The following is a 26,407-nucleotide window of genomic DNA, read 5'->3' as shown; positions in this document are numbered from 1 at the left end:
GTTTCACTTGTTAGCCACACCATGAAATGAGAATATTTTAAGCTTTAATTATTTTGTTTTCTGTTCTCTGCTAAGAACATGAAACTCATAGAAAGCATACAGAAACTTGAATATTAAGGACCTAGGAATATGTGTTTGGCAGTTTGTAACTGCAAAATACAGCCAATAAACAGGAAGGGATTTTAAGTAGCAAAGAAAATCATGTTGATCACCATATTAGCAACTAAGCTGTTAAGTGGGTGCCCTCATTGTCAGTGTCTTATTTGTGAGTTGTTCAGTGTTTTCATAGGTGCCTTTCTCAGTAACCTGATTGTGCTTCTAGACATGTACATGCAATCCAGTATGTTCATTCCACTGTGCCATCCTGAAAAATGTGTGTGAGTTGTCTATCATCATCACAGTAAGAACAGGCAAAAATAATTGGAACAGAAAACATGGTACTATGCAGCAATCTTATTTTTGAAAAGGAGGAAAGATAACAAAGATGGACAATGGATAATATGTTTCACTACAATGTTTACATATTTCTCGATACTCCAAAATAGACAACCCATAACCCAAAATATAAAAACAAATAAGCTGTAAATCATAAGTAAACCATAAAAACATTTTACAGCCCAGTGTCTTACTGCAGTTAGCCATCATGACAAAAATTCTGGACTTGCAATAGTAGTTTCAAAGACCCAAAATCATTTATTTTGTGCATGACTAAATGATCTTGTTAATTAATACTTATCTTTTAAGTCAAAATTCTATCTGTAAAATTCTTATCAAAGATGTTGATCTATTCTCACAGAGAAAGCAAATGAAACATGTGCAGCTCACTTTCTTGGTAGGCTTGCCAATCTGAGAAAGAAGTCTGCAGGAAAATCTCATTCCACCTCCTGCCATTGTGGAGAGCCTGCAGCTATGGGGCTTCGTTTTAAATTATGAGAGTAGTGGGTGACTGTTCCAATAGGAATGAGTATTTCTAGGTTATTGTGGATATTCATCACTGTGTCTGCATGTGTACTTTCATATTTCTCTTATCAAACATTTATATTTTTGTATTCATTTCAATTCTCCTTAATCAATACTGGTTCTCAGAGTATGTATACTGAAGGAGGGATAGCAGAGAAACTACGTCTACACAATAATTCTGTGTGGTTAGCCAATACAATAACCTGTGTAAGTAATTTATTTTTTTCATTAAGGTAAATGTGTGCCATTGATTCACAGGGCTGTACAAAAATACAGTGCTAATAACAAGTGGAAATAGCTTCCAACCATTTATGATCAAGGTAGATCAAGTTAACTTAGAAGGAGCAACACTGAATTTTGTGGTCTCCAGGAATGAACTGTACTCATTGGGCCAGAATTGCTTGTTCAAAGTGAGCAAAGTAGATGTGAAAAGTTTGCTTCCTGTGTTTCAGGAACTGTATTCAGGGACTGTGGCTCCAGAATATCTTCTATCAAATCAGTGATACCACAGTCGTATTAATTTCATAATGAAACAAGAAACGAACAGTGTAGCTGCAGTTTCGTAGGCTGGCAAGATTATACTGTGAACAGGATAAATGAAAACCAAACACCACCCAAAATTGTTGGTGTATTTTATGCACTGAACAGTAGAGAACACTCAGCAGGACTGTAGCCATTTTCTGCATTCTTCTGTATTTGGAAGAAGACAGTTTCAAGATTATGTCTCTGTTGGCACTAGGAAAACACAGATGAAGTTCACAGCACTGGCACAGGCTGTCCCTGTGACTGCAAACCACTTGAGTCACCATGAGCCTCAGTCACTTGTCTGCTACCCAGTGTGTCTGATCTGTTTTGACAGTACTTTGCTGAAGCAGAGATGACTGCTGCTTCGTGTGTGCAGGACCCAGCACGGCTCAGTCACTGCTGGCCACCCTGTGTGCCCATGCTGGAATTAATCACAGACCAATTCTGGATCTAGTGCCCGTCACCTTCAGAGGAAATGCAGGTTTCCCACCTTCAAAGACAAAAAATGAGTACTTATATTTCCTTTGTTCCTAAAAGCTTTAGATTTCATTTCATTCAAGGTCTGCTCATCTTCCGTGTTTTTTTCTGCTAAGGAGGGATAGAAACCCTACACCTCCTGTGTACCTGAACCTAGAAATGGATACAAAGGCAAACATGTCAGCAACTTTTTTCATACTGACTGCGATTTACCATTAATACGTAATATTCCCACATATCCTTTTCATGAGATGGTTAATGTAAAACCTAATGAACCATAGATGGCATTCCTGTTTTGCTGTGTTTCAAATTAAGAGTGGAACAGTACAAACTGAGAAATGAAAGCTAATATCTTTTCAAATAGAGAAGGCTTAAAATTCCAAATATGAATACGGTAGCTAAAATATAAAACTTTGTAAAGACTGTGATACTTAGCAGGTCTTGGTAATTTCTGACCATATATTATTATTATTCTGCTGACCTTACAGAGAGTTCATCAGGAGCCATTAAGGTCAAAGAGTAGAAGCATTTGGACACAGCCAAATGGATTTTACACCTTTGTCTCTTTGTGACATTACTGTTTTGCTTCAGCAAACTGCCTAATATTAGATAAATCCTATTGGCTACCTTTCTAAATCACTTCAATTTTCTTTGTCCCTGGGCTACAGTTATATGATCGAGATCCAAAGCTATCACAGACTGTGATATACTATTTTACGTGCTCGTTTATATTAGAATGAACTTTATTAGCTTTTGGGCACGTGTCTATCAGTTTTAAAGATTAAGTATTATGTCGATAGATTCTATGCAGCATTCAAGTACACTGAATCATTTTGCCTGCTCTGAAATTATAAAAGAGTATTATTGCTTTTACAAAAAACATTTTTATTTCTAAATGAACCATCACTCACAGCAGTCTGTGCTTACCAATGCTATCCCTCTAAAGTGATATTTCACAGAAAAAGCAAAGTGGAGATAGAAGCTCTGTAAGTAATTTTAGATTTGACAACACATGAACCTTGTAAACACAAGTGCGTAACTGCCAATCAACTCTACACTCATATTCTTTCATGATCTGCTTTCATCATTCATATATTCTTAATTTTCAATTTAATGTTCTTGTAACAGCGCTGACAATGGTCACGTTGCTCCTACTGTGTAAAAAGTGACACTTTGTGCAGCCTTAAATTTGCAATTCTTCTTAAACAGAAAGTATCTAGTTAAATCACCTGTAAAAAATTGCAAAGGCAAACTTGCCTGTTCCAGTATCAAACCCAAGAAATCAGAGATGCTTTTTGAGAGGAAGCTGAGGTTTCTTCCAACACAGAAGAAGCTTTCAGAGAACAAATCCAGCCTATAATAAGATTTTCTCATTTTCTTGCCAGTCTTCTATACTTCTGGGTCTGTGTTTTTAGTGGCTAAATACAGTTTGTGACAAATGGGAAAATGGGCAATGATACTGTGTCCAGGATTTGAGCTAAAGTACAGCTACTTAAATTGTGTGCCTCCAGGTCCCTCACTCTGGCATTGCTGGATTGGAATTACTGCTGATGGTGATTTTGGAACTGCTTTATTAATATGTGAAAGAGCATTTCTTTCTTGATTAGTTCATTTTTGGTCCTCTAGTAGCTAAACCCTTGTTCCACCCACTCCATAACCATGTCTCTGTAAATCCAGTTGGTACATTCTCTGGTTCAGGGATCACCTTTTGTCTTAATCTTTGACCAGCACTGCTTGGCCCTGTAAGAATAGACACCTGAACAGGTGGCCCAAGGAGATCTGCAGTCCATAGGTCAGCTCTCTGCATCCTTCTTCTCTCCAGCACAAGGTCTCAGTGGCATATTAAACAGTTATTTACCCTATTTTGACCTCATCATTTCTGCTTTGAAAAGATTGAGTTAACACAGCGTTCTCATACATGCTGCTGTTGCATTGCTTACAGTGACGTTGCTCCAATTTTCCTGTAACGTTACTGTCTTTTTCAAGTGGCATTAATTAAGGAGATCCTGGACTTCTTAAAGAGCTTAGAGGACAGAACAGTCCCTTCAATGATTTAACAATAAATATCATTTCATTTAAGTTACTTCTGAGAATTGGAACTCTTTCAGAGAAGCTAAGTGGAGCAAATAAGGATCTCAAGACAGTAACATTAACTGATGGGAATAAAGCCAAAGTTTTACATTTGCTTTCACATCCTCTCTTGTGGTATGTTTTAGTTTAAATATTTTGGCTTCAATCTTGAAGCTTCCAGTGTACAGGCAGATTGCTATGCCCATATGCAAAAAATTGCAGAATGGAGATCTTTATATTTTTAGCATGCATTTAATTTTTGTGCCTACACAATGTCATAGAAAATCCTCATTTACTTTCAATTATTTAATGAAAGACTTTTCAAAAGGGCATTTTTAACGTAGCTCCATGTCAATTCAGTGTATTATTAAGAATCAAACACTTCCCATGGCTATCAGTGAATTGCAGTATTGAAAACTTGCACATAAACATAGGGAAATAGAACTCCGAGCACCTTCTCAACAAAGAGGCTCTCAAGATTTAATAAGGTAACCCAATGGCTCTAATTAAAAGGAACCCTAAAACACTTTATGAATTCCAGATACTTGCTTTAAAGTCCAGTTGTGTAGCACAAAGAGTTTTCTTTCACACCACTCTATGTAATCATAATCTGTACAGTTTCCTGACTTCTGTTTATAAAACACACAAATGTGAGAATTATTTATAAAGTTGCAGCTGTTCTCTTCCCTAGCCTTTGTTTCTCTGAAGTCTTAAATATTTGTAAAAAATAAGAAAAGTAATTAAAGCATTGATGCATTAAGCAAACATTTCCACAGTTGTGCTCCTTAAATAGGAATCATTTGTTTAAAAAGAACTTGATAAGTATATGTACAAAAATATAATGTTAAACAGTTACTTACATACAAACAAAGCCAACCTGCGTTTAAAGAAACAAAATAAACAGTGCCAAACCATTACTAATATTGTAGTCAACCGCTCAAACATTAGGAACCCCCAGAACTGAGTGCAGTGCTTGGTGTTTGCCCAGATCTGTGAAGCAGCTATGTGCCATCTGCTCCTTGCACAAAGGACGTGAGTTTATTCTTGCTGGTGGGAACTGCTGTCTAAGAGCCAGCACTTGGCAATGCAAGTCCTTACCCTTGACAAAGCTGGCACTGAGCGCTTTTTAGCCTTTGAGTTCCCTAATAATGTGCCCCTCCAGGGTGCAGGTCCCTCATGAGTTCTTCATTTCCTTCTTTATTCCGACTCACCAGCCCGTGCAGACAGGACACTATCAGTACATAGGTACTGTGCATTCCCTTTACCTGCCAACATCTGACAGGCTTAATCATAAAATAAATCAAACATTTGAGTAGCAAAATTTAAACTAGGCTTGTAGTTAGAAGCCTAGGGATTGCAGGTTACAACTATGACAAACACAAACAGCAAAACCTGCCCTTAGGATGGGACAGGATTTGCTCATAGCCATCACACACAACCTGCCTGGAACCTCCTGCCTCCTGGAGACGAGGGCAGCACCCTGCAGTTTGCAGTGGCCCTCGCACTCTGGCTGCTTTCCATTTTCTGTTCCTTGGAAATTAGCTTTTACACACAAAAGGAAACGCCTGATAGTTGGAGCCAGATATCTTGGTAAAAGGGATTTTGCAGACTTGGTCATGTGTAATCAGATAGGGAGCAAATAATCTAGATAAATGCTAATGAAAGCTTTCTGGCACCTTGTATATTCAAAGGCTATTTAGCATTGTTCCTAGTCAGCTGGCTCAGGAACTTCCCATTCAGTCTGGATTGCTCAGATTCAGCTGGGACCAATATAATATTCATATTACATATGATGCAAGATGTTCTCTATGCCTACATTTTGCTAAGCTCATTATTTGTGGCATGAGTGGCATTGAGACCACACATGACACATTGTTAACACAGATGACAGACCCAGTGACAAGCTGCCTTATCCAGACAAACCAAGGCAGCTGGTTTACCTTGACCACATACAACATGTTTACTAGCTTCTATAACACACAGGCTGGTCTGTGCACGTATGTTACAAAGCTATGGCACTACCCTGTGTAGTTCAGGTGGCTTTTTGCTACCTGGGTCCAGCAGTGAGGATCACTGCACATCTTTGGTTTTGGTGCCCATTCCTGAACCTCACAAAGAGCAATTCGGTAAAAGAACTGAACTGCAGGAGTCTCTTTGTACCACCTGGCATCACCCACGGAGTTGGTTCGTCACTGAAGAAATCTCATGAGAATGACACTCAGAAGTTGAAACAACTTTTTACTGAGAACGTGCAAACTGCAGCAGCTGAAAAGCTGACCAGATTTAGTGGTTTTCACAGGGATAGCACCAACCATCCCTGTGCCAAACTTCAAATTCTTGTTTCAAATTCCATTGATACTAAAACTTTCTCAAAGAAAACATATCCAAAATGTCTCATAGACAGGCAATGTATTTTTTCCTGTACTCCTACTCTTGGAAACGGCTAGAGCACAATGGCTGAAATATGCCTTTTAAAACAAAAATCCACCCTGGACAATGCCCAAAGTAGAAGTTTTCAGCCCCAATGTTTGAAGTTTAGCAAAGTACCATAAAAAATTAGGCTATACTCACATGAGACAGTGCCACAATTTCTGTCCATGAGATGAACAGGGAAATATGAAGTGGATTTCAATAATGGAAAATATCTGAGTTGAGCTAACTGCTGGCCTGACTTTTGGGCTAGCTTATTTACCAGAGCAACAGTGCAACAAAGGCAACCACACCATTAAGCCACGCTGCTTGCTGCTGAACAGTGTGCTCACAGAGTGAGCTACTAAAGAATCCAAAGCATCACATACACGAGAGAGCTCTGCTGGACTTACTTTCCTGACCTGATAGAAGGATTCTCTTTTTGAATCAGATGAATCTTCATGAAAACAGATAATTACTGGTCTTAAGGGTAGTTATTAGATATAATGGAAAATTATTTCTTACAGTCTATTACATCACCACAGAACAACAATGAATCGATGCATTTCTGTTGAAATTACAGTTGAAATACCATGCATGTTTCAGTTTTATTTCTCATCGTATCCAGCTGCATGCTATTTCTGAGAAAAATTCCTGACGGAACCCAGCCACCTGAACTAAGTTTAACATTTAAATAGCAAGTGGCATCTAAGAATTAACATAATTCCACTAAAAAAGAAAAGCCATAGGCATCATCTTTGAAAATTTTACCTCAAGTTGCTTAATCAAATCATGTAGCCCAAAATTTTCCAGAGCCATAAACTTCTTTACAGTTTTGCTAGTATTGGATCTATTTTCCCTGCATTGAGGGAGCACTAATAGTGACCATGAAATGGTAGAGTTCTCGATTCTTGGTGGAGCCAGGAGGGGGAACAGCAAAACTGCTGCCTTGGACTTTCGGAGGGCGGACCTGAAATTGTTCAGAAGACTGGTAGGGGGAGTCCCCTGGATTTCTGTGATTCTCTAATTCCCATATGCAGGAGCTTTCCAGCTGTCCGAGATCCACAGCCGTGGGCTGTGAAGCAGCTGTGGAAATGCCCCCAGTGCACTGCTGGACAGAAACGTATCTAACAGCAAGAGCCAGAATCCTTCAGCAGAGAGGGCCAGCAGTAAGACCTGGTCCATCTCTGTCTTGCTCTAGCCTTGAAAGTTACTGTTGCAGCAGGAATACTGTGGGACAAATATCACAGGGATGGAGCCCCTATCTATTTTAGGAGATTTCTGACATTTGGCAGGGATGTGAAGAAGTCTCCCATCTTTGTTTCCCAGAGTTGGGTAGACTGCTGCAAAGACACACTCTCTAGAGTGCAGGGATCCCTGGGATCCCTTCTTGTCACAGTCTCTACCTAGTAAATCTGGCACTGCAACATATACTTAGCATGAACTTCATTTTGGTAGATGACCGTTTTAATACAATTATACAATAGTATAATTGTAGCAACAGCTGGGCATCTTACAGCAAGATACCTATGTATTGAGGTTGTACATAAAAGCTGCACATGATCCTCACTCAAAACTTCCCCTGAAATCTGCTAAGCCAATAGTCAGAAACCAGGCAGATGACCACAGCATGAGATCAAGGCCTTCTGCCATGAAACAACTGTGTCTGAATTAAACTTTTCATCTCATTCTTCTGTTATTCTGGCTTCTTTTCTTTGTAGCAGAATAAATTAAGATTGTAAAAGTGCACACTTTCTAAATGTTTAAATATATATTTAATCCAAACTCATAACACAGGGCAGCGTTTCCTGCAGGGTGAGCAATAGCCATAAAGCTTACTCTCATGGGTACTTTTCTAGTTTGCTGGGCAGCTCACTGATTGTTTCATGTTGTACATCTATGGCACAGGTAGATCGAAGGACTCAAATAGTGGATATGTGCCATACTTACTGTATATCTTTTTTTGTAAATGGGGAACATTTTGAGTTTTAATAAAACAGAGAAATCAGCACAGATGGCCATTTTTCAGTTGGTATAAATATTAACCTAAAGCTAATCTATAAATATTAATCCAATGCTTTCTCTTATTTATTTTTTTTCTAAATCCACGTACACTTAGCAGTAACATCTCTGCTGCTTTGCAGTCAAGCCCTAATAGCTGTACATGTGCTTTCAGGGATAGGGATGGCCTTTCTGTGTTGTGTTAAATTCCTAGTTCAGTCATCTCCTCCTATTACTGAGCTCCTCAGATGCCAACACAGCATGAGACAAAAATAAAAGCTTCTGAGCACATTCAACTTTGCTGCAGCCACTGCTGAGTTGCATGCTATTAGATTCATTGCATTGTGCCTTACATTTAAAATGTACTTCTGGTCTGCTTAAATATGTTAAGAATTATCCTGAGGGACCATAGTAAAATGTAGTCATGTTTATTTGTAATTGCTACAAAATGGTTTACAAAATTGTTAGTGTCTTTTATTATGCCTGCTACTGAAGCACTTGCCTGTTAATTAGAGAAATTTCAGCTGTCATAGTTGGCAATTATAGCTTCTGTATCACTGTCTGTTATGAATAGTCAATGAGAGCTGATTAATATGCATGAGTAGCAGTATATAGCGCGCTTTGGAGCTCAGTACGGCAGCCAGAGTGAAGCAGCAGAGGGAGTGTTGTGTACTGCCAGGGAGAGGGAGGGCTGCAAAGAAAAGAGCAGGGTTGCTCTGCAGCATTCTGTGCGATTCCACTGTGAAGTGCTCCAGGTCAGCCGACCCACCTGGGTGTTTCAAAGGATATCTGCATGCATGCTTGTTAACACAGATCTCTGTGGCTGCACTGCTGAATAAGGAAGAAATTTTCTGCCACTTGTTTAAACATGGGATGCAGTTTGTGCACTCTACAGAAGCAAGAAGAACAGTACAAATTACTGTATGAAGTTTGTCAGGTAAAGCATTAGATTTCATTTCTAAAAGCAAATGTTCTCTTTTAGGCTTGTAGCCACTGTTAATGACAGGAAGATGGAATACCAAAAATTGCTTATGCAAGTGGAAATGAAAGGGTCTGTTGCCTAATTTCATATGTGTAAGATAATGATTATGTTTTTACCTTTCCTACTCGACACTTGCAGAACATCAAATATTTAAATATATGCTATTATACCTCAAACTTTTTGCATAATTTTATATCAAGAAACAGTGCGCTGCTTTATTTCTCTAGTATGCATTAGTAAAATTTCACAAGGAGGGTCATAGCTTGGTCACACACTCTGTGCAAGTTAGGAAGACACAGGCAATGACTGATGCTCAGAAGGTTTTGTCTCTGCTTACAAGTACGTATAGATACTTTCTGTGTCATGCATTCATTCACTGCTGAGTCTGCTTCCTGCCAGTATAAGTTTATGTCCTGTTTTTTCACCTCTAAGGGCAAGAATATCAGCTAACAAATAGCTAGAATTGACAGCAGATGAAAACTAATACTCTACAGATCTTTATACACTCAATTCTTCATATTGAGCAGCTGATAAGTTTTCAAAAAATGTGATAACACACCAACTTCCATTATAAAAACATCATTTCCTGTATTTCTGCTGTTCCTTCTGTCTGTATTGTTTATCTCTGAAATTTCTAACTTTATTGTATCTGGAGTATAATTTTGACCAAAACAGTGATGGCCAGTCCTTAAGGGACACACTCTTACTGATCTCTTGAAAGAGCCATCAGCAGATTACGGTTAATCCCCAAAAACATGAATTGCATAGAAAACAACAGATAAATAGGAAATATCCAGGTCTCTCACATTGTACTTTACTACTTTGCCATTCCTAGTGCTGCTTAGGACACATGACAGTTACCAAGTGACATGAGGACTTGGGGGGGTGACATTTCCCAGCGCTGCCATGTGTTTGCTTGCCAGCAGAGGGTATTGCTCAGCATCACAGAGCAGTGAAACCCTGGGCTCTTTGCTGTGCTGCTACCTGCATTTGATCACAGATACTGATGGCACTGACAACACAGTGAATAATATATGTGTTTTGTATGTTATGCTAATAGGGAAGCGATTAAATTTTAAAGACATAGTTTTGATCTAATTCCCACTTGCTTACCCAAAGGACACACTGTTGCTTTGTGGAGGAAAAAATAACTTGTGAGAACAAATAGAAAGACATGCTTACTGTCATTTCTATTTATACTAACTCACTTCCACTTGCTAAGCTGCTGTGCATGTGATGATGGGAAGAATTTCAGACAAAGATTATCAGATTTCTTGGATATTGGTTCATTGGCTCCACATGCTGCCTGCAAAAGCAGAGTTGGTGTGGTTCTGCTGATGAGCCCTCAGCTCAGATCATGCAGTGGTTGCTGTGATAGTTACTTATCCCCCAGGGTCACCAAGTTTTCATGCAGTCTAGATTTGATGGCTATCAGTGAATCCCATTCAGGACAACAACCAGAGCAACAAATTATTCATAATTTGTTTACAAAGCTTTGGCAATCTTCGATGTGAAATGAAGGAATCAAAAAACCTTTGCAACTTACTGACATCTCGAAACAGATGCAGGGCAGCATTCTTTAAACAGACGTCCTTAAAATCACTCACAGGAACAGTTCTGGTGATACCTGAGCTGACTGAACTATCTGGGGCTGACTGTTGGTGCAGAGCAGTCTGATGGGGTTGGATTTAGAAATCAACCTTGTTTCTGCAGCAGAAGCAACTCAATACACAGCAGTAGTAATTAATGTTGAGCATGAGATTCCTTTGGGGAAACCCTCAAGTTGGAATACCCTCAGCTCCTGTAGAAGTGAAAGGTGCCTGTAATCCTATAAAACTAGGATTTCTAACATAGATCTGAATTCTTTAAGACTACAAACCCTGGTTATTCCAGAATACAAATTACTATGCAAAATTATTTCAACAGCATGCTACTTTCTCTCCAGATAGGTGGGAGGGAATTCTATAGCTTAGGAAGAATGTCCAGCTAATTAAATGTCACTACAACTGTAAAAATACATCCTCATATAACTAGAGAGCAATCAGTAAAAATTTAACGGTAAGGGGTGTGAAGCATCATTTTCATTAAAATACCAGGATATGAAAGACAAAAGTTCCAAAGTGTGTTAGCAGTAATATCTCTTACAGTAGGTTTTATTTTGCATCATTGGTGTAACCCTCATATTATGCCATAAGCTGACAGTGCCATTCGTGAGAAAACTAAAAGAAGTATTTATCAAAGTCTGAGTTAGACTAAAATTTACATAATTTGGTTTTAGGAAATATTGGGCATTGTTACAAATAAATCCCCTTAACCTTATTTTTAGAAGGTTAATGGCTCTGAGGTGTAGGAATTCAGAAAACACTTGCAAGAATTAATAATAGTACATAACTGCACTTTCTCTATTAGGCCAAGAGCTTTAATGTGGCTGGGAAAATAATGCTTCAATAAAATACAATTCCAGAAGGTCTGGTACATCTGGCTCTGTAAGTCCTCATAACAGAGAGCACAAAGAGGATCAAACATACCAGGGCTCAGGCTTTATCCCTTCCTCATCCATAGATAATTCAAAGAGATCCTCTTCATTAAGAGCTTTGGCACATTGCCTACAATTTCTTTTTGGGCTGCTGTGAGCTTAATGATGCAGAACAATGGTCTTCCCTCTTGTTGAACACATACCTTATTGTACCTTTAATCACATAATAAAAAGCAAATTAAGACACCTAGTCATTAAAGGCTATTGTAGCTGTGCATATCAATGCTTTGCACTACAAATACAAAGGGGACTGTGGCAGCTTGAAATCTTGATGCTGAACAGTGTCACTGGTGATAAGCATGCTTGGGGCAGCAACATGGTGCATATACCATAGATATATCCTGAGGTTTGCTTCCCAGTTGCACATAGCATATGAAGTGAAGTAATTACATGCTATTAGAGTTTGGGCTTTGATTTATATGGAAATTTTCTCCAGAATATTTTTGTTGGTGAAAATAGGGGGACAAAGGGAAAGAGTTTTCTTAAGGATAAAATCATAAAATTGGGAAGATGTTGCAGGCCAGTTTTCCAGTTTTCTTTCCTCAAAGTCCTTAGCTCCTGTACAAACAACAGCAGAAATATGGGCACTTCCTTTTGTAGGGAAATACTTTGGGAAACAAAAAGTAATCTCCACTGAAGGAAACTTAGAGAAGAATACACCACCTGATGCTTTTGAGTTTGTAAAATAAAAATAAAGATTAGAACCTCCATTTTTTAACTACCTATCACACTCTAAGCACACATTTACACACCTTCCTAAGTAGACATCTAAAAATTCCAAGGGTAAGAACACAGGATTTTAAATCAAACGACTCTCACTGTACAGGCAATGTTCAGAGCTGTTCCCTGGGATTCAAGATGATGGAGTTCATCTCCTTTTCATGGTAGGAATATATTGTAACAATCCATAAAAACCTACACTTCAAGATGAGAAATTGTGGTTTAAGCCAGAATGGGCGCCAACTCCTTACTCCAGGCTTTTCCTCCAGAACAAGGACAGAAACACTGGCAGGAAACAAGCTCGCACTGCCACTGCCCTGGCTTCAGATGATCTGAGGGCAGATGACTTCTACCTTTCTGACTGTTGAGCTGGCACCTCTCACGTAAAATGACCTCGTAGTGTTTTCAGAACTTGAAAGCTCTGTCCACATGGTCTTTGCCAGGCACATTTCTGAGACAAGTGTAACAACAGCATTGGTAGAAACAGTAGTGGGCAAACTGGATTTATCTTTTAAACTAGATTAAGATATTATGTGGCTAAAGTAATATAAACACCAAGGTTAACATACAAATTGCTGTGCTAATGAGAAGATGGTAGTGATGAGGAAGTAGCTGACACTATATTTCATTTTCAACTTCCAGCATTAGCTCTTGCAAGGAGACTGATACACAAGCTAGTTGCACTGAGCTCATCTCTGACACGCCTCCCTTTGTCATTAGAATTCTATTCACATATTTAGAATTACAGAAAATAAAGCAATCAGCGTTAACAAAGGCTGATTCAAGGACATCGACTGACTAGACTTAAACATTTCTGAGCAATGATGTTATCCCAAATCAGAGCCAAATTGGAGCTTTGTGCCACAACAAAAATCCATCTCAAAAAGAAATTTCTAATCAAAGCTGTAAGGTTTGGGAAACAAAAATAATTATGTATATATGTGTATATGCTTTTCACACTCTCAAATTTAATTGGCCAGCCAGAGAATTAGTTACTCTGCATTTCAGTCGTTTTCAGTGTTAAGACTGAACTGGTTATGCCAATTATAGTACAGTGGTCTACTTGATATACAGTGTATGGCTTCAATACACTGTATGTACACTTTATGTGCTGCAACTGAAATGAAGAATACTGTTGAAGTTATATTCTGCCACTTCACTACCATTAAACTTGACCTCAATAACAGTTGTGAACCTATCGCACTTACTTCAAAGTAGGCATGTTTGCTTAAACAAGACGTTAATTCCAAGGGCCTTGTTCTAGACAGAGTTTTCTACTGCTGAATTAGTTCAGCTGTAGAAAAACTCTGCTTGACATACTGGAGACTCATAATCTTCAGAAAACTGCCCTTTAATGATTGTGGCGTCTGTCTGTGGCTCAGAAGTCCCCTTTCCTAATTAGACATTTACCAGAAACTGGCAATTGAAATTTTCCTCTTCACTTGACAATGAATTATGTAATGCCTCTGTTAGAAATTCTCTGAAGATACTCTTCATTGCATGTTAGAGGGATATTTTGGTCATTAAAGGAACATAAACAAGTCGTGATATGAAATAAACAAAATGCCTTATGGTTACTTGCAGTATAAATGGATAACTTGACCTACTGTGTACCTGAAACGTCTTACTGCTTCATAGTCCTCCTAAAATCTGCAGTGCCTTTTCTCTTTATATTTAGCAGGTATATTGATTAACCATAGCATAGCTCTGTTTTTTTTTTAATTATTATTTTAAGTGATAAATGATTGAAAAGATGGGTTTTGTAATGCTTTGCACTTATACATCTGTCTAATGCTATGAAGCAGGTGGCAAGAAATCACAAGGGAGAAGGCACTAGGGACAATCACTCAGTGCTTTACTGTCACATGTCAGATATGGGCTGGGAAAAAGGAAACATATGGACTAATGAAAAAGTGCAGATTTAATAAATGTGTTTTGTTGTGTTCATTAATAATGAAACAAAAGGTCATGCTTCATTTTCACTAGGACAGTACAACTCTACACTTTTACATAAATTGGACTGTCTCTTTCAGAGGCTAGGTAGGTAAATGTAAGCAGATCCAGCTAGTCCTGAACCAGTTAGAAATTTGACAGGAGGGTGGAAGAGTAAATAATAATAATGTATACACTTCACTGTGTATATGTCCATACACAGCACTTCAACATTCACTAAACAGTGACTGTTGAAGCAAGCCTTCCTACTATTCAATGTATCTTCAGGTAAAAAGCTAGAGACTGTCGTCTAATAGAAAAACTGAAGCATCACAGTATAGCTTTTATTTATTATTGCTTCATTCAACCCAATGACAACTCTGGGTGTGATCTTGTTGCAGGTGATGGGGCACACCCTCCACTGGCACAGGAACTAGGCACCTTCTGATTTCATTTCTAAGTGCTGAAATTTCTTCTGGCTTTATCATGAGACAATACCTTAGATGGATTCAGTAGAATTTGCAAACACTGCCTTCAGACTCCCTAGGAACTCTTGAAAAATAAAACGTTTCATAGAAAAACTAATTGTAAAGTCAGACTAAAATAATGTTTTGTTTTTGTGTTTTCATGGACTGTATGCATTTACACAGAGAATTAGGTCCAACAGCACCATATTTGAGAAACTGGACATTCGTACATTAAAAAATCACAGTTGATAAGAAAGACTTTTTTAATTTAAAAGGCTTGCTTATAGAGTGCAACATAGGCTCTTGTACATAACCTTATGGTGTCTGTATAGCTGCTATCAATGTTAGCCAAGTAAAGGAAAATTAAGGTTGTTGTTTTTTTAACGCAAGTAGCAAATTGGAAATTGTAGGACATGTTCAAGCAGCATGGACTGAAAGGGCAGAAATGAGGTGATGATGGGACTTCTATCTAACTACAGCTTCTAAGGTTTGTGTTCTGTAGCTGACAGCACTGCTCTGCTTCTGGAAGCGGGTGGCACAAGACCAGAAGGTGCAGATACCTGATATCAGGTAGCTACTGAAAGAGCAGGCTCCCAGCTGAACCAGTTGGATCTGTCACTGCTGCTGGATTCCCAGATAGCAAAACGGGGCATTTTTTCCATCTCTCCCTGACAGCAACTTCAGTAACCGATTTCAAGATAGATATCTTTAGAGCTAACCTGAACTGCTCTTTCCCCATCTTACATTAAGGGGACATTTGTGGAAGAAGGGAAGGGAATGGGAGGATGGACTCAAAAACTGCAATGGCAAGCAACGGTGCAGAAATGGGAATGGTTATGATATGAAGTAACATCACTGCAGGAGCATCATTCTTCAAAATATTTGCCCATGTTTTCCATACATGGGCAAATGTAGAAAATGAGACAGTGGGTAATTGCAGTTACTGGGTTGTCCTCATTAGCAATTCATAATTATTTATGGCTGTTGTTTGTACCTCACTCATAAATATAATTGATTGGTTCTCTTGGGTCATGCAACTGAGGTGGCAGAAAGAGTCATTCAAAAGGGAAGACTTGTAAACTTGTCTAGTTTTATTCTGACCGAGGTTATTAAGCCATGAACAGATATGTAAAAGATTGTCATTTCAATACTGACAAAATATATAGAAGTACTTCTGCCCTTACTTAAAATCATTTAACGTGATAAATGTGTGTTTAAGAAAAAAACACTTCAAGTGTGCTCTGTATGCTCTGTATGTACAGAAAGTGTAAGAATTTCAGAAGACTCAGCATTGATCTAAAACTCTTTTCTTTGAAGCAAAAAATAGGAGCAGAGCCTGAGAACCCAGCCAGAAGCAGGTACATTTCAGTATGCAATGTACAGTGCTGGTGCTGTATTATCAATACATAAATGAGCTAATTACTAATAGAATAAAAATTCCTTTATTTCAATGGTCTTTTTACCAAGATTTTCTGTTTGGAAGTTAATGGTTTCAAGAACAAATGTATTCTGTACTCTTAAGAAAAGAATTTTTCTTTGGTCTTAACTATTTTGTCATGGATGGCTCACAAGGCAGAAGGAAATGCACACACATGGAAACAGTCCATTACTAAACAATATTATTCTTTTTTCTAAACAATAAAAGAGAGAGAGAGAGAGAGACTGTCCATACGAGGGAAATAAAAGAGGGATTAGATGGAGCTGCAAGAAGAATTAACCTATATTTTAAACCTTCCTTTTCTAGTTCCTGAGGAAAAGGAGGTTTAGAAAACAGGCTTTTTGCTGCTCTAGTTTCTATAAAATCTTTAAAGTTCTGCTGCTTTTTCGTAACATGCAGACTTCTTAAGAACTTGCTAAAGAAGTGAATCAGACCATAAAGAGTGTTTTAAATGGAGCACAGACGTCTGTAGTCTGACAGAACTAATGTTTTTACAGTGCACTTCCCAAGGATTTGCATGCATTTCTACAAAGAAAAGCTGCTTACTCATTCTTAAGCAAAAAAGTTTTCTTCTGTGACATTTGTGAAGCAGAGAAGAACCGACAAGCTGTACAGCGCATACAAATGCTTACCATTCATGACATTAAATCCATATAAATCAGTCTAACTTGATAGAAGGAAAAATACTTTTCTTGTACAGAAATCTTTCTAGTTTCTGTAGTATATACCAAGACCCAAAAGACATCATGCGTTATTTAAGCAAAAATAAGTACCAAATGTTTAAAGGACACACGGTAAACTCTTAGGCTCAGGGATTTTTATGATGGCGATCTACATCAGTAGACAAAGAAAGAGCCACTGATGTCATCTATCTGAACTTCAGTGACTGCCTTTGACACGGTCTCCTGTAACACCTTTCTCCCCAAACTGGAAAGATACGGGTTTGATGGTGGACTGTTCAAGTAACTGACCAGAAACTCATTGTGAGATCATACCCAGAGAGCGGTGGTCAATGGCTCAGTGCTGGGATGGAGATCAGTGACAAGTGGTGTCCCACAGGTCAGTACTGGGACTGGTGCTCTTCAACATCTTCTCCAATGACATAAGACAGTAGGATTGAGTGCACCTTCAGCAGGTTTGCAGATGATGCCAAGCTGTGGGGTGTCAGGATGCCATTCAGAGAGACCTAGACAGGCTCCAGCAGTGAGCCCAGGTGAATGTCATGAGGTTCAATAAATCCAAGTACAAGATCTTGCGCCTGCGCTGTAGCCTTAATTCACAGAATTTATATCTGTGTCTCATGCAGTTGTTAACCTCCTGTCTGGCTCCCCCACACATTTCATCAAGGACCATTCTTTACATTCTAGTCTAACTACAGCTTTCTCATATTATTTAGTTCCAAAGCAAAGAAGACACCAAAGCTAAGCATTTTAACATTTGAGCAGTTAACGTATCCATCTTTTTTTGCCATGAAAGATCCCATTGTCTCTGTCACATGGCCTGTAAGGTTCTTAAGAAATTATGCATATTTGTGTTTTTTGGCAGCCCTCTGAAGCACTCATATGCATGGCTTTTTCTTTCTGCATTATTCTAGATATAACTATTTATAAAGAACAATTTTGCTGAGTACAATTGAACAGCATTAGGAATAAATTTTATGTTTGTATGGCCACTTTTTTAACAAAGTAGAATTGCACAAATGTATTCATTGGCTTTTAATCACTGGGAGTTTCTCAGTTGTGACAAATTTTCCAGATAGCAGGGAAACACCTTAATCAATCTGATCTATTGGCTTATGTTTCAAAAGAACTCAAAATTAGCCTCAAGTACTAATTCCACATGGACAAAAGCACACTGGCTATGTATACATAAGAAGACTTAAGGATTACTAGTTTTTATTACCCAAATGTAGCACTCCCTTCCTCATGTCTCTACAACAAAAAAAAAGTGTTATTATTGTGCTGGAATAGGAAATAAAAGTAATTTTAAAAAAAAACACATAAACTATTCAATGCTCAGATTTAGTGTACAGTGTGTCACTTTGCACCATTCTTCTAAGGGCCTAATCTGGAGCAGAATAATTTCCCAACTGCAAATTGCTTTAAAGCATATTTTTCCATCATTGCTTCCTCTTCCATCATTCTTCATTTGGAATCTGAATGGTTAAGAGTGATAGCTCTGTGCAATCCATTAACCCTTATTTTGTTAGTACAGTTCTCAGTAAATCAAATATAATAATATACACCATATTGCCTACAACTAAATGCAGATGGAAACAAAAACCTGCAGAGCTAAAAGGATTCTACCCATTGTGAATTAAGGAGTCAGTCCATCATAAGAGATCCACAGACTGACCAGAAACCATTCTGTGTGAACAGCTTCTGGCCAGAGAATGTTGCCTAGTATGATGAGGATACTGCCATACATCACAGAAATACTTGGAAATAACTCATACAATAATAACTTCTGATACAATAAAACTACTGCCTCGTTCCTACCTTTTGTCAGCTGATTTTGAAGTTTGATCATTTACACAGCAATCACATACAGAAGCACAAAGGGGATACCAGTCCACAGATTTGGAGCAGGAAGCGTCCTAAGGAATCTCAACAGACCTCTCCTAAAATGCTTGGAATCCAGGTTACTTTCAATACTAGGGAATAAATTGGAAAGCTATCCTGTGCATGATTTTACCAGACTTTAACATAAAGACATGGAAAGCAGCTCACATAAAAAGTTTTTTGCTCAAGAGTTATTTTAGCACATTTCTGGAGAAAATTATGCTTGCTGCAATTTTGGATTCTTTTATTTTGATGGCACAATATACTTAGTTATACCAAAAGAATTAGGATGCACACAGTGAAATTTAATTTGTGGCAAATAATAAAACTGGAACCATAATCAGCATTTCCTTTTTCCAGCGAAAACATTACAGTGTACTTAATTTTATAGCTGTACAAATTGTTTTAAAGTAATCTGCTTGATTGGGCGAGTTAATGATATCTAATTTGACCGGGCCAAACTTTACACGTTAAGCATTACTGTGAGCAATTGTGGTCAATACAACTGTTTGTAGAATGCAAATGCAAGGCCAACATCTTCCATTCTCAGCTGGCTCTACAAAAAAACTGGTGTCTTTGTCTAAGATAAAGCAAAGATGACAGCGTAATAAGTGTTATGTGGTCGAGGTAATTCAGAGGAGATTTAGCCCTTTCAATCGATTCTGCACTCAAGTTAACCCTCTTTATTATTGCCCAGCTTTTTGCTGCAAGCAATAGTTGAAGTATGGGCTCAATTCAGTTACTGCACTGAGTGATGGTACTCTGTAAGCTGCCCCACTTACTTGGGAGGGACTAAACATGGCAGATTGCAGTATGAACTAATGCTATCTGATACACACGCAGCAGAATCTGGACATTTATTTTAGTGTTTTAAATCATATTCAAGAAACTAATGTGACATTGTCACCACATTAGCACATTTCAGCACATTTATGGAAATAATTAAATGACAAAGTAGCCACTATTAATACCTGGCTCTGTATTTATACCCACTCGTCTTACTCCTTGGAAAAAATATGCTACTCTTGGACCTGAGAAACCCAGCACTTCCATCAGAAGGCAGGAGTTTCCACTGTGCAGCCCCCACCTCCGATAGATACAGCAATGCAATTTATCAAGTAAATAGTTTCTGGCTGGAAAGAGAACAATATAAGACATTATTCATAAGGTGAGGGTTGCTATGATAGGGATCCTCACTCTCACTGCTAGGAGAGCTTTCAAACTCTGAATTGTATTTTGTGTCTGCATGTGAGCCAAAACTCGCCTCGGTCCAAAGAACGTAACAACTGTATGAAAGTAGCATGCTGCTGGGGGATCGTAATGTTACTATTCAGCTTTCACTAAAATTGCTCTGAGCAGCTTTTCTTTAATTGTTTCTTTAAATCTGTGTTAAAATGACAACAGTTGGCAGGTTAAAAGATGGTAAAATCCTACTATTTCTGTAGCATAACTCTTTGTAAATGAGCCCTGAGACCTTCCACATTTTCAGATGTCTGAACAAACCACACTCCCAAAGAAATCTCCATCTTAGCGTATGACCATCATGTCTCACCTGAAAAAGTATTTAACATACACAGAAATACACTGATACCTAATTCTGTAATAGCAATTTTTGTCCCAATAGTTCAGTAACAAGATTAAATGATTAAAAAACAAACAAACAAACAAACAAACAAAAGCAGAAAAATTACAGGAGAATCAATAACTTATTTTGTTTGAACGAGGGCTGAGAGATTTCTAATCTTCAAGAAATAAATGAGATACTGGTTTGTACTTTAGTTCAGAGTGATCCCCATAAAATCTGCTAATTAAATTTAAAAGCAGAGCACAGGATTTGTAAAGTGATTCCAGTGATAGGTGAAAAAGAGAGATGCATAACATTGCATAAATCATTCCTAGTACTTGCTATATGAGTATTTAGGTGGAAACTCAGTCTTTTCCTCTAACAGCCAGCAACAACAAAGCTACTTTTCACTCTTTGACTATTCCTCACATTGTTTTGCTTTCTTTTCTCCCACAGGTCAATGGGAAGGATTTATCTAAAGCAACGCATGAGCAGGCAGTGGAAGCATTCAAAACAGCCAAGGAGCCCATCGTGGTGCAGGTCCTGAGGAGAACTCCACGCACCAAGATCTTCACTGCTCCTGAGTCTCAGCTGGTGGATGTGGGCACTCAGACAGATATCACTTTTGAACACATCATGGCTCTAAGCAAGATGGGCTCGCCTACCCCACCCGTCTCGGTGCTGGACCCATACCTCCTACCTGAAGAGTAAGTAACTGTTTGTGAAGCACTTGAAAATCCTTGCATTCCTTAACATGGCATGTTAGAAGTAGTTCACAAACATACCTTTATTTGCTGGTGGTTGTGTGCTCCCAGATATAGCCAAGATTCATATAACATTGGTTCATAATTCAAAACACTTTCACTTTCTCTACACATTACCAAGCTATTACTCACATGAGTAATGCCACTGAGTCACAACACAGCCTCATAAAGCTCATTTTTTTTGGCGTTTGATGGATAAAGTTATTGCTTCTTGTAATTCCTCTCATTGCCTCTTTGGGTTGCTTATGTTTTAACTTTATTTTTTATGGCTGCCATAAATTGTATAATGCTAAGAGTCGCTACGTTCTGTTCCAGTGTATTAATTACTTTATTATAACCCTGCAGCGATGTTACTCAAATAAATTATTTTCTAGGACTAAAATTACTTACCAGTGCTGTCATGGATGTTTTAGAATCAAATTTTAATTATTGTTAATGGGAGCTTGATGTTTTGTACGTACAAATAAAAATGACAATTATCTCCTGGTGCACACACACCACGCCCTCACATGCTGTTCAAGAGGAAAAGAGCTCCCCAAGGAGTCCATGCAAATTGCCTGTCTTGCCACATACCTCCCCAATGGAAAAAGTAATTGAAATGTGCTGAATGCCTCAGTTGTTGTGTTGTCTCAGACTGTGATCTGATCAGTCCGCAGCAATACCAGGTTTTGAGACAACTCTGTTTGGGGTGAGAAGCTGTGCCAACGTGCTCATGTCCTGCCTGTGCAGTATGGCTCTGAACAGGAACTCCATTGAGAGCCTGAGTGGTGAACACAGCTCAGACACACCGGCACGCCTCTCCGGACAGCACTGTCAGCACTCCTAGCAAGTAGAGTTTGACTGCAGACAGGCACCAATCTTGTATAGCTCCAAAGTGACTCGTATGGCATGCTAACATCTACGTGTTCAGCCACGAACTGGTCTTCTGTGTGCAGTCTATTCCTCTTGTGGCTCTCAGTGCTGATTACGTGAAAGATGGTTCAGTCAAATATTACTGCATTGCTACCTATTGTCATCCATTGAAAATTCAAGCACAGCTGCATGTTTTAACTTAAATGCTTGACAAAGCTAAACTTGAGCTTGTATGCAGTGAACAGGAAATAGGGATTAGAGCAGAGGTCCCATGTTCTTAGGGCACCTCTCAAATATTTTTGCAAGAGGAGCTTTCAGTACCTCAGTCAACTACCTGCCACTTTTCAACTACAAAACCAAACACGCAGAAACATGGCAAAGATTAATTCATGAAAATTCCATTGAAATGTACTTACATAATGCCAGCTCTGTCCTGCCATGTAGCCTCACTGCCCCTCAATCATTAGGCACAGGTTCCAACTGTTGGCCTTACTTTGAGCTTTGGATGTTGGTAGCCTGCCTCACTGCTATCCTGCATACAAGGGCAGTCAGACTGCTATTAAACTGTGCTGTTATCCAGTGTGTAAAAGCAAAGAGTAATGCAAGTTTCCGAGGATGTGCTTTATGCTTCCTTAATACTTCCTGTTATTTTTCCAAATTCCATTCAAATGAACGTAACCTGTGTTTAGTGAATTATGTAACTTAACCAGTTAGCAGATGCTGTTATTTAAATACTATCACACATATAGAGAAACATGTATCTAGTTAAGAGAATTGAAAGGAGAAATAAAATTGCAGCATATAAAAGAGTGATCACAAAAGAATCATACTGCTTAAACTTGCCATGTAGACAGCAAAGCTGTTGGAGAGCTCAAGATGTAAAAAGCACAATGCCAGTAGTGAATGGCAGTATGAATAGAGTGGTGCATATTTAAATAGCATTTAAATCACTATGCACAGCCTGTTGTATTCAAGTCAGTCAACAAAATGCTGTTGATTTAAATCAAAATAGTTGGGTGGCATATTATTTTTAAAATACTTAATATGATTTTCTGTCTTCAAGGCAAAGAAAAACTACCAGTAGGCAATGATGATTTTATATACATCTCTGCAAATAACCGAGCTCATGAATAAATAATTTAGTATTTCTTCCTACTTTGCCACCATTCTCTCTGTATTTTTCTCCAGGTTAGCCTTACATTTGAGGAAAAGTCACTAATACAAACGTTAAGACTCTTTTACAAATCCCTCATTCATCATCAGGTGTCAAATGTTTGATTCATCTTGCAATACATGTAACATACTGTCTAATACATTTATTGGTATAAATGGTATAGTGTATATAATTAACTGTGTGTACCTTCATGGTTTGGTTGTTAGTCTTTCTGTTTCATGATGAGTTGCTATAAGCTTGGAATGCATTGCTGTGCAAGCTATAGAACTGAGTGCTATTGTAACAAATATTTTTTTTTCTCCAGTCATCCATCAGTACATGAATACTATGACCCAAATGACTACATGGGAGGAATCCATCAAGAAATGGACCGGGATGAGTTAGAACTGGAGGTACTTAATGTTCAGTAACCAGTTCATTTACTGAAAGCCTAACATGTGGATGTCCTGGTCTTTATATCCTGTATAAAGTGAAAAGACCATTTCAAAGCAGTTATTTTTAATAACATTGCATCTTGGTTACTTTGCAGGTTGCAAACCTTACTGATACCTTTAGCATGTATTTAACAATGTGCCATGGAGTGATGAGCTAGGTCTTCAGCTAACTAACATAAATAATGAATTCCTTAGTTCCATCAGGTAATTTCTCTATAACTGTGCTGATTTAGATTTTCTAGAAATCTCAAAGGTTTTCCTGGTTAGCTCAGTGGCAGGACCTATTCCACACAGTCACCGTAAAAAACCATGTGTTTCCCTTAAATGTTTCCCAGCTGAGAAACAGACATTCTCAATCATATTACTCAGAAATATTTTATGTTTACAAGAAAACATAATCTGACATTATACTAAGCTATTCCCTCCTTTTTCATTACTAAAGTTACATGAGGATACATATAAAATTATAGGCCCATCATGAAGATATCCAAGTTCATTTGCCTGCCACATCTTTAAAATTCACTTGTGGTTTTCATATTTGCATGTCCCATCAGAAGATTTTTTTTCAGTTTTCTCATTCTTAGCTTTTTATAACTCGTTCCCATCCACTCAGAGTACAACATACGGATTGGAGGCCCTGCTTCTGCATCTACTTAAACAGCACTGGCCCACTGAAATGCTTTTCATAATTTATAATAAATAGCAGCAAAGTATCTCAGTACTTCTAAATACTTCCAGTGATATTTGATCCAGAAAATACGTTCGTCATTAACAGTAAGTGACTAGATGACTCCTGGCTTGCTCGCACATCTGATTTCTTAGATCTTGGTCCTGCTGCAGAAGCTGTCAAAGCATGTGATGGCAATCTATCTATAGTCCTGTTTAAATCAGTGACAGATTTATCAACAGCTTCAACAGAAGCAAAGTTCAGTCATTCTATGAGCATGAAGTTGTTCCCCTCTATAAAAGTGTTTGCAGAATCAAGATCTCAATCCCCATAAAAAGTTTGCAAGCTGTCTTCAAATTCTGCAGATCTGGTAGTAATTCATCTCTGTATACAAACCCAAATAGAAGTCAGGATAAAATCAGAGTGTCAGCAAAACAAACCCTGTTCAGCAGACTTCAAGGGCCTTTCTTTTAAAGAAATGCCTTTTTTTTTTTTCTTAAATAAAAAGGAAAACAAATCCAGTCTTAAGGGAAAACATAGAACAAATTAGTATTTTCTGTTAGTGTCTTTTCAAAATCTATCTTTTAGGAAATCTAATATTGTAGATAAATCATATTGCTTCCATTAGAAGGTCAACCAGTTGAGCTGAAAACAGTTTAAACACATGCACTTCAGTAGCCAGACATTAATATGGCTTAAACCACAACATTAATAATTTTGACATTGATATAGTGCTTGATGGTAAAAGGCGATCAGCTCAGTAGCACAGGGGGATGAACGTTAGAAAAGTCTCTGTAGCCTAATAGTATTTCTTAAAAACCACTAAAGATTCCTGTTCAAATTGTAGTGACTATGATCAATGGTAAGGTCAAAGTGCTAACAGGGACTCAACTGGCTAGTTGCTTTTTTGTTTTGCCTTTTGATAGATATGTTTTAAAGGACCACAGAGGCACTGTTTCATTGACTGCAGCAAGAATGCCTAAAGTAAGAAAGCCATCAAGTCAGCCCTATGGGTTTCTGTGCCCATAAAACGTGCTTTGAATTTAAATCAGCAGCTCCTCATCCAAACTTTTATGGTCTACAGCTGAGTGGTTAGTGATTTGTACCAAGTAAACAAAGCACAAAACAGTGAAATACTGTTTCACAACAAGCTTCTAATGTAAATAACTCTCAGGAAGGAATTTATGCTGGCAGTATTGCCAAGACACCAAAATTGTGTTCTCAGTTCTCTCTCTCAATATGTATCTAAAAATTGAGGATTTGGAGGTAACTGCTAATATATTTCCTACTACTAAAATAAGCAAATATTATTTCCCTTTTCTTTAAGTTTACATGCCACCAGGAAAGGAGGTCTAAATCTTGAATTCTATTCTATTTCTGGATTCAATTGCAAATTAAAGTACATTCATTTTTCACAGAGGCGCATCCAGAAGTCACTTTGGGTTCATAAAGGAAGAATAATGCTACTGCAGGCTTCCCCAGCAGCATTATGCATTAATATGTTTATTCAAACAACCATACAGCCTAAGTGAGGGACTTCTCAGTGAGCTAATTTTCTCAGATTACAAAAGAGAACATTCTAAATCTAAAAGGACACTTGTTCTCTCACATCTGACTTTGTCCTTTACCCTACGCCTATATCCAACTCTGTTCTTTCTGAGCAGAGAACTGAGCTCATCAGAGTTGACAGCACAGCTTGGAGATGAAAGGCAACACGAAACATTTGCTAGCATCTAGAAAATCTCCTTTCTCCTGCTCTCACTCCATCTTGAACATACATGAACTCTTCATTTTAAAAGCTGAAGTTGCTTTTTTAGTTGGCTCTTTGCCACTGACCTCATGCCTATTCCAAAGGGCTGCGACCACTCTCCCCC

General features: G+C 38.2%; 1 protein-coding gene across 1 annotated transcript in view; it reads left to right on the top strand.

Moving 5' to 3' along the window:
* The first annotated feature begins 9,127 nt into the window (after positions 1-9,127).
* PDZRN3 (PDZ domain containing ring finger 3) overlaps positions 9,128-26,407 on the top strand; it is a 28,055-nt gene continuing 10,775 nt past the window's right edge. The window contains exons 1-3 of the mRNA XM_031555619.1: positions 9,128-9,379; positions 21,099-21,349; positions 23,737-23,824. Of these exons, the coding sequence (XP_031411479.1) occupies positions 9,311-9,379; positions 21,099-21,349; positions 23,737-23,824 (408 nt within the window). The 5' untranslated portion in view covers positions 9,128-9,310. The remainder of the gene's footprint in view (positions 9,380-21,098; positions 21,350-23,736; positions 23,825-26,407) is intronic.

Source organism: Meleagris gallopavo, chromosome 14, assembly GCF_000146605.3.
Source record: "Meleagris gallopavo isolate NT-WF06-2002-E0010 breed Aviagen turkey brand Nicholas breeding stock chromosome 14, Turkey_5.1, whole genome shotgun sequence".
Lineage (NCBI taxonomy): Eukaryota > Metazoa > Chordata > Aves > Galliformes > Phasianidae > Meleagris > Meleagris gallopavo.
Note: the sequence above shows the minus strand (reverse complement) of the source record. Positions and strands in the feature narration are given on the sequence as shown.